Source organism: Pan paniscus, chromosome 3 (assembly GCF_029289425.2).
Source record: "Pan paniscus chromosome 3, NHGRI_mPanPan1-v2.0_pri, whole genome shotgun sequence".
Classification (NCBI taxonomy): Eukaryota; Metazoa; Chordata; class Mammalia; order Primates; family Hominidae; genus Pan; species Pan paniscus.
This window is the reverse complement of record NC_073252.2, coordinates 147,457,789-147,470,549: the sequence shown is the minus strand read 5'-3', so window position 1 is coordinate 147,470,549 and position 12,761 is coordinate 147,457,789. Positions and strand designations below refer to the sequence as shown.

Here is a 12,761-nt window from a genome sequence, read left to right as displayed (position 1 = left end):
GCAAAACCCCATCTCTACTAAAAATACAAAAATTAGCTGGCCATGGTGGCGTGGGCCTGTAATCCCAGCTACTCGGGAGGCTGAGGCAGGAGAATTGCTTGAACCTGGGAGGTGGAGGTTGTAGTGAGCCGAGATCATACCAATGCACTCCAGCCTGGGCAGCAGAGCGAGACTCTATCTCAAAAACAAAAAACAAAGAAAAAAAGCACAACAACAAGAAAAAACTTTATAAATCTCTAATCAGACATATGTGAGTCATTCAATTGTCATTGTCCTTACTCTTTTTCCTCTTTTAATATTTGCCATCTCTTTCTGTCTCACTGCTGCAACCTAGGTGTTTTTTTATCCCTCATAGTTTATATTATCAGTTCTCTTTTTATCTGTGTCTATTATTTTCTTTTGTTATTCACTGAATTTCCAATTTTAAATATTATGTGTTTTATTTTTATAATGTCGATTGTTACTTTCCAAGTCTGCTCAGTCAATTTTGATAATTTTTTTTGTTTCTTCAATATATTTCTCTAAACATGTAGAAATGGAATTTCATTCTTATTTTATAGTCTGTACATAATAATTACAGTATATTTAGTCTTTGAGGTTCTGAATATGTAGGTTCTGATCCCTTGATTGCTGCTTTCTCATGTTTACTGAATTTCCTGATTTTGAGCTAATTTTTCTTGGTATTTTATTGTGAGAATTCTTAGAAGTGTGGGTTAAACTGCAATCTAAAAATGATTGATAAAATTGCTTTTACCCAGTGCTTTAGGGCACTACTAAGGTGAGACGACTTTTATTCTAAATTTTCAAACTTTTTTGGTGGGGGCCCAGATTTGTACGGCATTACAGTAATCTGAATTGAACCTCTAAATCTAGGTAAATGGTATATTGTCATTAGAAATTCCTAGAGAACTTCTAGGAATTTTATCTCTTCACTCAGAGCCAAGGCCACAGTGTGTATGTGGTCTCACAGTCTCTCTCTTTCTACAGGACATTTAAAAAATCTTGGTTTATGCCTTAAGTCTACTGCCCTTCCAAGACTTGGGTTTTATGAGTACTTTTCTTAGATTTGACTTTCCTTGGTACTCTGGGTTCCAATGTTTACCTCTCAACTGCAGGGCATGCAGGTCATTAAAACCTAGACTCTAAGCTGTCAGAAATTGCCATACCATCCCCAAGGCAAAGACAAGCTTCTGAAATTATAAAACAGTAATTTCAACATTTCAGTGTTTGGCCAGAATGGAATTCCATTACTTTCCCATCAGCTCAGCCATGCATTAAACAACATCTTTTATTTTTATGTTTTTAGAATTTATTGTTGGATTATGTTGAGATTTGTTACTATGAACATATTCCTAGAAACAGCAATCCCCTTGTATCTTTTTTCAAATAGATTCCAACCTTTACAGGGGCTTATATTGGGATGCAAAGTTCCCTATCCATTTCCCTCCTTCTCTTCAGCCTGTGTATTGCCTCCTACACTTAGCTTAAATACCTACACAAATGATTAAATTTCTGTGGTTTTAATTTTTTGTGAAGGTTAAAGAAATTTTCTCTAGTGACTGGTAGATGAGCAACATGTATTTTTCTATGTCATCTTCTCCAGTCTTTCCTAATCTGAATGTTGAATGGCTTTTTGAAGCCATGGCTATTACAAAGTGACCAGCATTATCTTTGGGATACCTTCACCTCTGTAAAGAAATGTAAATAAAGGGAATACTACACTTAAGACCACCTTCCAAAGTGGAGGCTGGTCTGGCTCCATGAGAAGATTTTGCATAACTCCCATGGGTGGTTATATGGCTTTTAAACCATCCTGTGGTTTGTTTGCATTCCTGGAAGCTCTCAAATTCAAGAATGTAAAGAGATTGGCTTGTGAAAAATCTCAGAAAGATGTGTTTGGTACCTCCTGATTCTGCATGTGTGCAAGTGATTGACATTTTTTCTGTTTAAATCGTATTAGTAGCAGCATAAAGAATGCAGCCCACTGCTATTTCACAGAAGGCACTAGGGACATGACTGACTTCTTCAGGGCAAATGCTAGTGTTAATAGCCCAGCCTAGCAGAAAAAAACTCTTCAGTTTACTTCACATGTTTTAATATATAATTTGTAATTTTATATGTATTTGCAATTAATAATTTTCTCTTCACAGTACCTATTTAAACAAACATTTCGTATTATGTGAGTGATGTGTTTATTAATGTTTCTGGTAGGGTCACAAGGTTGTTTAAAACCCAGAAAATCCCTTCCTACTTAAAAAATAAAGGGATGGAGGAAGATCTACCAAGCAAATGGAAAACAAAAAAAAGCAGGGGTTGCAATCCTAGTCTCTGATAAAACAGACTTTAAACCAACAAAGATCAAAAGAGACAAAGAGGGCCATTGCATAATGGTAAAGGGATCAATTCAACAAGAAGAGCTAACTATCCTAAATATATATGCATCCAATACAAGAGCACCCAGATTCATAAAGCAAGTCCTTAGAGACCTAAAAGAAACTTAGACTCCCACACAATAATAATAGGAGACTTTAACACCCCACTGTCAACATTAGACAGATCAACGAGACAGAAAGTTAACAAGGATATCCAGAAATTGAACTCAGCTCTGCACCAAGTGGACCTAATAGACATCTACAGAACTCTCCACCCCAAATCAACAGAATATACATTCTTCTCAGCATGACATCACACTTATTCCAAAATTGACCACATAGTTGGAAGTAAAGCACTCCTCAGCAAATGTAAAAGAACAGAAATTACAACAAACTGTCTCTCAGACCACAGTACAATCAAACTAGAACTCAGGATTAAGAAACTCACTCAAAACCGCTCAACTACATGGCAACTGAATAACCTGCTCCTGAATGACTACTGGGTACATAATGAAATGAAGGCAGAAATAAAGATGTTCTTTGAAACTAATGAGAACAAAGACACAACATACCAGAATCTCTGGGACACATTTAAAGCAGTTTGTAGAGGGAAATTTATAGCACTAAATGCCCACAAGGGAAAGCAGGAAAGATCTAAAATTGACACCCCAACATCACAGTTAAAAGAACTAGAGAAGCAAGAGCAAACACATTCAAAAGCTAGCAGAAGGCAAGAAATAACTAAGATCAGAGCAGAACTGAAGGAGGTAGGACACAAAAGCCCTTCAAAAAATCAATGAATCCAGGAGCTGGTTTTTTGAAAAGATCAACAAAATTGATAGACCGCTAGCAAGACTAATAAAGAAGAAAAGAGAGAAGAATAAAGTAGATGCAATAAAAATGATAAAGGAGATATCACCACTGATCCTATAGAAATACAGACTGCCATCAGAGAATACTATAAACACCCCTATGCAAATGAACTAGAAAATCGAGAAGAAATGGATAAATTCCTCGACACATACACCCTCCCAAGACTAAACCAGGAAGAAGTTGAATCCCTGAATAGACCAATAACAGGCTCTGAAATTGAGGCAATAATTAATAGCCTACCAATCAAAAATAGTCCAGGACTGGATGGATTCACAGCCAAATTCTACCAGAGGTACAAGGAGGAGCTGGTACCATTCCTTCTGAAACGATTCCAATCAATAGAAAAAGAGGGAATCCTCCCTAATTCATTTGATGAGGCCAGCATCATCCTGATACCAAAGCCTGGCAGAGACACAACAAAAAAAGAGAATTTTAGACCAATGTCTCTGATGAACATCGATGCAAAGATCCTCAATAAAATACTGAAAAACCGAATCCAGCAGCACATCAAAAAGCTTATCCGCCATGATCAAGTGGGCTTCATCCTTGGGATGCAAGGCTGGTTCAACATATGCAAGTCAATAAACATAATCCATCCTATAAACAGAACCAAAGACAAAAACCACATGATGATCTCAGTAGATGCAGAAAAGGCCATCGACAAAATTCAACAACGCTTCATGCTAAAAACTCTCAATAAACTAGGTATTGATGGGACGTATCTCAAAATAATAAGAGCTATGTATGACAAACCCACAGCCAATATCATACTGAATGCGCAAAAACTGGAAGCATTCCCTTTGAAAACTGGCACAAGACAAGGATGCCCTCTCTCACCACTCTTATTCAACATAGTGTGGGAAGTTCTGGCCAGGGCAATCAGGCAGGATAAAGAAATAAAGGGTATTCAATTAGGAAAAGAGAAAGGCAAATTGTCCCTGTTTGCAGATGACATGATTGTATATTTAGAAAACCCCATCATCTCAGCCCAAAATCTCCTTAAGCTGGTAGGCAACTTCAGCAAAGTCTTAGGATACAAAATCAATGTGCAAAAATCACAAGCATTCCTATACACCAATAACAGACAAACAGAGAGCCAAACCGTGAGTGAACTCCCATTCACAATTGCTTCAAAGAGAATAAAATACCTAGGAATCCAATTACAAGGGATATGAAGGACCTCTTCAAGGAGAACTACAAACCACTGCTCAACGAAATAAAAGAGGATACAAACAAATTCAAGAACATGCCATGCTCATGGATAGGAAGAATCAATATCGTGAAAATGGCCATACTGCCCAAGGTAATTTATAGATTCAATGCCATCCCCATCAAGCTACCAATGACTTCCTTCAAAGAATTGGAAAAAACTATTTTAAAGTTCATATGCAACCAAAAAAGAGCCCACATAGCCAAGACAATCCTAAGCCAAAAAAACAAAGCTGGAGGCATCACGCTACCTGACTTCAAACTATACTACAAGGCTGCAGTAACCAAAACAGCATGGTACTGGTACCAAAACAGAGATATAGACCAATGGAACAGAACAGGGCCCTCAGAAATAATACCACCCATCTACAACCATCTGATCTTTGACAAACCTGACAAAAGCAAGCAATGGGGAAAGGATTCCCTATTTAATAAATGGTGCTGGGAAAACTGGCTAGCCATGTGTAGAAAGCTGAAACTGGATCCCTTCCTTACACCTTATACAAAAATTAATTCAAGATGGATTAAAGACTTAAATGTTAGACCTAAAACCATAAAAACCCTAGAAGAAAACCTAGGCATTACCATTCAGGACATAGGCATGGGCAAGGACTTCATGTCTAAAACACCAAAAGCAATGGCAACAAAAGCCAAAATTGACAAATGGGATCTAATTAAACTAAAGAGCTTCTGCACAGCAAAAGAAACTACCATCAGAGTGAACAGGCAACCTACAGAATGGGAGAAAAGTTTTGCAATCTACCCATCTGACAAAGGGCTAATATCCATAATTTACAAAGAACTTAAACAAATTTACAAGAAAAAAAATCAAACAACCCCATCAAAAAGTGGGTGAAGGATATGAACAGACACTTATCAAAAGAAGACATTTATGCAGCCAACAGGTATATGAAAAAATGCTCATAATCACTGGCCATCAGAGAAATGCATATCAAAACCACAATGAGATACCATCTGACACCAGTTAGAATGGCGGTCATTAAAAAGTCAGGAAACAGCAGGTGCTGGAGAGGATGTGGAGAAATAGGAGCACTTTTACACTGTTGGTGGGACTGTAAACTAATTCAACCATTGTGGAAGACAATGTGTGGCGATTCCTCAAAGATCTAGAACTGGAAATACCATTTGACCCAGCCATCCTGTTACTGGGTATATACCCAAAGGACTATAAATCATGCTGCTGTGAAGACACATGTACACGTATGTTTATTGTGGCACTATTCACAATAGCAAAGACTTGGAACCAACCCAAATGTCCATCAGTGATAGACTGGATTAAGAAAATGTGGCACATATACACCATGGAATACTATGCAGCCATAAAAAAGGATGAGTTCATGTCCTTTATAGGGACATGGATGAAGCTGGAAACCATCATTCTCAGCAAACTATCGCAAGGACAGAAAACCAAACACCGCATGTTTGTGCTCATAGGTGGGAATTGAACAATGAGAACACTTGGACACAGCGTGGGGAACATCACACACCGGGGCCTGTCGTGGGGTGGGAGGAGGGGGGAGGGATAGCATTAGGAGATATACCTAATGCTAAATGACGAGTTAATGGGTGCAGCACACCATTATGGCACATGTATATATATGTAACAAACCTGCACGTTGTGCACATGTACCCTAGAACTTAAAGTATTAAAAAAAAAAACCTTTAACCACATTTGGGTGTAAGTGTTGGGGCATAGTAGGCCAATTATAACTTACATATTTTATAATTTTATGCTAATAGGAGTTAAATGAAATGTATCTATAATTAAGATGCAAAAATTGAAGGCTAAAGATTTATGGTTTATAAATGAAAGAATGTAATCATTAGACCATGAAGGAATTGTCAAAAGAAAAAATCATCCAATGATATTTGAAAAGAGGAAGGGAATTGATGGATTATACAGGTGCTTTTTTAGAAAGAAGCCTCAGGTGTAAAAATATTGTGTAAATTATCAGAAGCTTGGTACCAGTTAAACTGTGGGATTTGAGAAAATATGTGGGGAAAAGGAGTATGAAAAGTAGTTTTCAATACATCTATTTAGGTTGTTACAAAAATTTGAAAATTTTTCCAGGGAGTTTAATAAATGACTTACATATTCAGCCAAGTGTTTAGAATGTGTCACTCCAAATGCATTGGCCTGGGAAGACCAGGTTTTTAAAGAAGGATGATAAATCATTCTACTGTAAAGACACATGCACACATATGTTTATTGCAGCACTGTTCCCAATAGCAAAGATTTGGAACCAACCCAAATTCCCATCAATAATATACTGGATAAAGAAAATGTGGCACATATACACCATGGAATACTATGCAGCCATAAAAAAGGATGAGCTCATGTCCTTTGCAGGGACATGGATGAAGCTGCAAACCATCATTCTCAGCAAACCAACACAGGAACAGAAAACCAAACACCACATGTTCTCACTCATAAGTGGGAATTGAACAATGAGAACACGTGGAGACAAGGAGGGGAACATCACACACTGGGGCCTGTTGGCAGGCAAGGGGCTAGGGGAGGGATAGCATTAGGAGAAAAACCTAATGCAGATGATGGATTGATGGGTGCAGCAAACCACCGTGGCATGTGTGTACCTATGTAACAAATCTGCACGTTCTGTACATGTATCCCAGAACTTAAAGTATAATAATAAGAAAAGAAGTTGAAAGAAGCAGGTAGTGGCTGTGTAAAGAAGAGAGAAAGAATTTAAGAGAAAATAGAGGTGAAACATCAAGGCAGAATAGACTTGAGATGTGAATATATAAGTATGTAGAAGACTAAGACTTAGAAAAACACCAGACCCCTTATAACAAAGGCGATATTTACTCTGCAAAAAGGAAAACAAAAAAAAAAAAAAGGAAAGAAAAAGAAAAAATCAATCGCTAATTATGTTAGGTAGAAAACATCAATGGAGGTTGCAAAGGCAGTGAAGTTGGAAGAGAGAAAATAGAATCACAGAGGACATCTAAAGAAAGGAAATCCTCAGGAATGTTTGTCTGAGATTGTTTTACTTAACAGCCTTCACATTTGCCACCCCTTATTATGGAGAATGTGCCAATTCAGTTAGTCTGGCCAAGAAGGAAGGACTTGAAAAAAAAATTAAGTTGGCAAGTGTAAACAGTAGTAGCACAGAAGGACAGTGTGTCCCAATCCAAGTGTATTGTTTTGTGTAAAAGTATGAAATATCAAGATTAACAATTTTTTTCTGGCCATTAGTATTTTTATAGCCATGAAAATGTGTCACGGAACATCTTGAGGGTGACATTTAAAATATAGGTCCTGCTTCCTGCTTTATTATCATTTACATGTTGTACATACATTTAAAAAAGTACAGTATTATTCTTGAGGATTATTGTTTACTTTGAAAAAGGAAACATGATCAGGGAATTCTAAATGTAACAAATATTGAGAGATGATGCACAACAATTTTCCGGGTTACTGTTGTGTTCCCGAAGAAAGGTCAATGTTAGTTCTTAAGAAATGAATGCCGTGAAATGAAATTAACACTTACTAGTAAGATTGCATCTGAGATGGCAGCATAAGTCAGAATGAAGCTTAACTCAGTAAAAGAGATTTGTGATTTGTTTAAAATGTTTTAGAAATCAGTGTATGTCAATGCTGAGTATTTTTGCAGGATAAACACACTTTCTTCCATGTTTCATCTTTACATTGGCTCTTTATATCTCTTGAGAGTTTATAGAAGAGACATTTTTGGCTTTAGTTGTCAATGACACCTTTGAAACTTAAAATGCAAAACTAAAATAATCACTTTCCTTGTGGTATCATGAGCACACCATATATCACTGACCAATAAATTTTTGTTACTGACTTCTTAGAGCGCCTGAGGGAGACAACAACACTAACAACTCAAAATCCTCTAACCATTTTACTCATTTATCAAGTTTACTTCAAATTCCTCTTCCCTATTTTTTAAAAGCTATTTTATACAAAAATTGTCCTGGAAGATTATAAAGTAGATATGCAAGCCATCAGTGCCTCTAGCTATCAATTTTACATTTGGACCACACTGAATGACCAGACAGGCAATGGCCCAGTTTTTCTGGGGTCTTCTAGAATTATCTTCCTCAGTTATTCTTCTTATCTTTGACTAATATTGAAGGATTATATAAGAAAAATCCATAAATTGTTGGAAGTGATGCTGTTGAAGCTGGGATATTATGCCAGGTTTATATGAAAAACCTATGGAAGCAATTTTTCACTGAAAATAAGCTTGCTTTGTTACAGACATTGTGAATGTTAGAACTACTGTTTTATTTGTTACTGTGTGTTTTAGTGTGTTAGGGATACCATAAGAAAATACCACAGACTAAACAACATAAATTTATTTTCTTACAGTTCTGGGGGCTGGAAGTCCAAGATTAAGGTGTCCGTGGGGTTGGTTTCTCCTGATGTTTCTCTCGTTGGCTTGAAGATGGCCATCTTCTTATTGTGTCCTCACGTGGCCTTTTCTTGGGTATCTTTTCCTCGTCTTATAAAGTCATCAGTCCTGCTGAATTAGGCCCCGCCCTTTTGACCTCATTCAGCCATAGTTACTTCATTAAAAACCTTATCTTCAAATACAGTCACATTGAGGGATTAGGGCTTTGACATATGGATTTAGGGGAAGCACAGTTCAGTCCATAACACCTCAATAGTTAGGTTTTTGAGAGCCAAATTTCAAATATCACAAATTATCAGAGCATATTTGGCATTATTTTTCTACCCATATTTTCCCTTTCACTGGATTTTATTTCCCTTTTGCATATGTACTGTATTTATTAAAAGGCATCTTAAATCTCTTTTGTAAGACAGAGGACAAATAAATAAATAAATAAATAAATAAAATTCTGATCTATAATATAGTTGTAAGGATATTTGCTCATTAAAATAACTAGTAGGAACTGTATTCCTAGGTGCTAAAGGGTTCTGAAGGAGGTTCAACAGTCATACCCCTCTGAGTATACTAAAAAATGTATATAAATGTGCAGATTTATAATATATATTATAATGATTCTCCCTTTGATAATATAACAGAACATCAATGGAATTAAAGTTTTATAGGTGATAACATTGTTTTTCTACTTATGTCAACTCTTCTTTTCCTTATTATAGAAAGCCTTTAAAACCCTTATTAAAAAGGAGCAACAACCTATCAAGCCAGAACCAAAATCACAACCCAGGTATATCTTTTATATAATAGAAAAGTGTAAATTAATGCACTCATTTTTGTTGTTATCAATGTAATTGCTGACTTTAATAACTAGGTTTAAGGAAGTATAGGTTGTTGAAAGCTCAGGTTTTAATACATATTTTTCAATGTGGCCTTTTAATTTGATGGAGGAAAGGAGAAAAATACAGTTTTTTGAGTGTTTTAGTAATCAGTTAGTAGACCCAGCTGAAGTTTTACTTTTCAGTATCTATGAGAAAGCAGTGGAAACATTTAATTTGCCATAAATGACAGTAAATGCCGTAAATGACAGTAAATGACAATGCCGTAAATGACACTGCGTATGTTTTAGCTATTTTTTTTTTGTTTGTTAGAAACTATGTACCACAATTCACTAGGGTTAAGCATGCATTTCAATGACTCTATTAAAAACTCTTAGATTGCTTTGCTACTTTATATACTTTGTTGATAAACTGTTTTGAAAACATTGATTTTGTGAGACAGATTAGAGCGTGAGATTGAAAGAAGCAATTGTGGAAAGTTAACAATGAAGTTTCGAAAAGGGCAGGTTTTATACTTGTGTTTTCTTATTCACTGGGAATACATTCATTTATTAATTATAAATGATTATAAGCTAAAAAAAGAATATTTGAAGGCACTGGAGAGTGATGGCATGTGGACAGAAACTGGAGGGAAACTATTTGACTCTTGAAAGAAAGGAACTGCAATGGGTAAGGTCCCCATTTATCTAGCTTTTCCAACGTCATGCAGTGTAAGATAGTGAGAACTTAGGCAGAAAACCTCAGTGTTAATGGTGTGAAATGTCAGAAGACAGAGTTTAGAGCTGCCAAAATGACTAAAAGTTGATTGGGAAATTTCATAAAAGGAGAAAACCACAGAGAGAGGAGTCCCAATTCTGTGTACAAACTCTTCTAAAATTATGGGCTGACTCCTGAATTGTGCATGTGTAGAAAAGACTTCAAGAAAGTGCATCCTAAAGTAACAGCTTGCATAGTTTTCAATTGCTTCATCTGTTTACATAGAAAGAAAAAAAGATTTTTCTCTTTCTATGGATGTTGGAATTAGCAGATAATGGCTTTAAAGCAGTTACTATAAATGTTCAAAACTTAAAAAAGGTGTTCATAATAACAGGAGATCCCCAGTGCAGAAATAAAAGCTATACAAAAGAATCAAATGAAAATTCTACATATAGCAGATTTCAACAAACCGTTAATTAATTTGCCAAAAATGACAGTTATAGAAGACTACATCCAATAATGTAGAATATACATTATTTTTAAGGGCACATGTAACAGGCTTTATAAAGATAAGAACAGAAAGCAATGAAATAGAAATTAGGGAAACAATAAATCAAATTAACAAAGCACATTAATCTTTGAAAAGATTAATAAAATTTATGTGCTCTTTTTAAGACCAGTTTTTAAAAAAGAAGAGATAAAACACAAATTACCAATATCAGGAATGAAAGAGAGGGCATAATTGTATATCCTATAGACATTAGAATAATAATAAAATAATATGTAAATAACTTCATGTCATTTGCATTTAAGAGGAAGTAGTCTAGTTTTTTGAAAACAGATAGCATACCAAAACTGACACAAGAAGAAATAGAAAATCTGAATGACCTGTGTCTACTAAAGAAATTGAATTTGTTTTCAAAAACCTTCCTACGGAGAGACTTCCTCTAAAGCAAATAAATTATAACAGTCACATGTACATTATTTTGAAAATATTTGATGGTGTTCAAAGCAGTTCGTGTTCTTGCATAAGTCCTTTTCCTAGAAATATTCTTTACCTGGTTAATTTGATTGGGAAGCCTTTTTTCCTTACAGATGTTACTAAGTTAAAATTACTCCAGCCATTTCAATGATAAAAAATTGGACAGCCTCCAAGATGAATGTTTATTATAGTTATTTCCCTGGAGCCAGCCAGCCAGTCAGATAATCTGGACTCTAAACATTTTTCTGTATAGTCTACCCTGTGTAAGTTTTTCAGGGATGTCTTAAATATTTTAAAGAATGATGGCTGAAGGAATTTTAGACATCACTTGGTTCAATCCTTCTATTTTCCAATTAGGAAAATTGGGATAAAAAAGATTTAGTGACTTCTTCAAGGTCCTGAAAGTAAAAAACAGAACTGTGACTAGAATCTAAATCTCACCTCACAGCATAGTGATATTCTTAGTCAGTCATGCTTCTTTTATACCATTTGTATCTTAAATTTTAATAGGCTTTCTGATGATTACTTAAGAGAGGTAAATTGAAACTATACTTAATAAATTATTAAACTTGAGTGGCTTTAGTGATTTAAAAAATATTACTGGCATAGAATCAAAGAGAGAGAGAAATTTGAAAGAGTGAAATTGAATGTGAAAATAAAGCAAAGTAGTGAACAATATAAAACTATATATATGTATATATGTGAGATTTTATATATGTCTATATAAAATACACAAATGTACTTAATTGAAAATATTTAAGTAAATCAATATTAAGATTCTCTTCTTTATTTGAAATCCTGCACCAATTCTATCATAAAAATTCCATGAAACTTTAGAGTCCACATGTTGGATTTATAGCTTTGCCTAAAGAACTTTTCTTGTTACAGAGGAATTTCCCATATATTTTTCGGCTAGAGGTTTCCTTACAGCCTGCATGAGGCAGAGTATATTATAACCTTCCATCAGTCATCAGTCAACTTCAATAAAGTGCTGGCTAATTTCTAAAGTACTTTTGCATTTCAAGGGTAAAAATATGTCACACATATATTACTATTGCCAGGCTACAGTAAATATAAGAGAGTCTCTTTTCCCCCATCTCTTCTTGGTTATAGAAAAAAAGATGATGGAATTAATTTACACATACCCACAAGCTTTGCGGGAACCCTTTACAGTTGGCAAATAGGACTGGTTTATGTACCCACTCAGCAGTATTTTTTTAAAAGAGGCAGTCACTTGGCTGTTAAAAGGTGGGAGTGGGGGAGTTAAGCAAACTAAAAAATGCTGCAGCAGCACTTGGTCTGGAATGACTGCTAATGTGAACACCCACTCCTATTCTTGGTTGCCTTTGCCTTATATGGATAAATAGTGGTGGATAAG

The 12,761-nt window shown here is 35.5% G+C and overlaps 1 protein-coding gene across 25 annotated transcripts in view; it reads left to right on the top strand.

Moving 5' to 3' along the window:
• IQCM (IQ motif containing M) overlaps positions 1-12,761 on the top strand; it is a 465,249-nt gene that overhangs the window by 218,236 nt on the left and 234,252 nt on the right. For all 25 annotated transcript variants that reach the window (XM_055111895.1, XM_055111891.1, XM_055111884.1 and 22 more), the window contains one exon: positions 9,589-9,656. In XM_055111895.1, the coding sequence (XP_054967870.1) occupies positions 9,589-9,656 (68 nt within the window). The remainder of the gene's footprint in view (positions 1-9,588; positions 9,657-12,761) is intronic.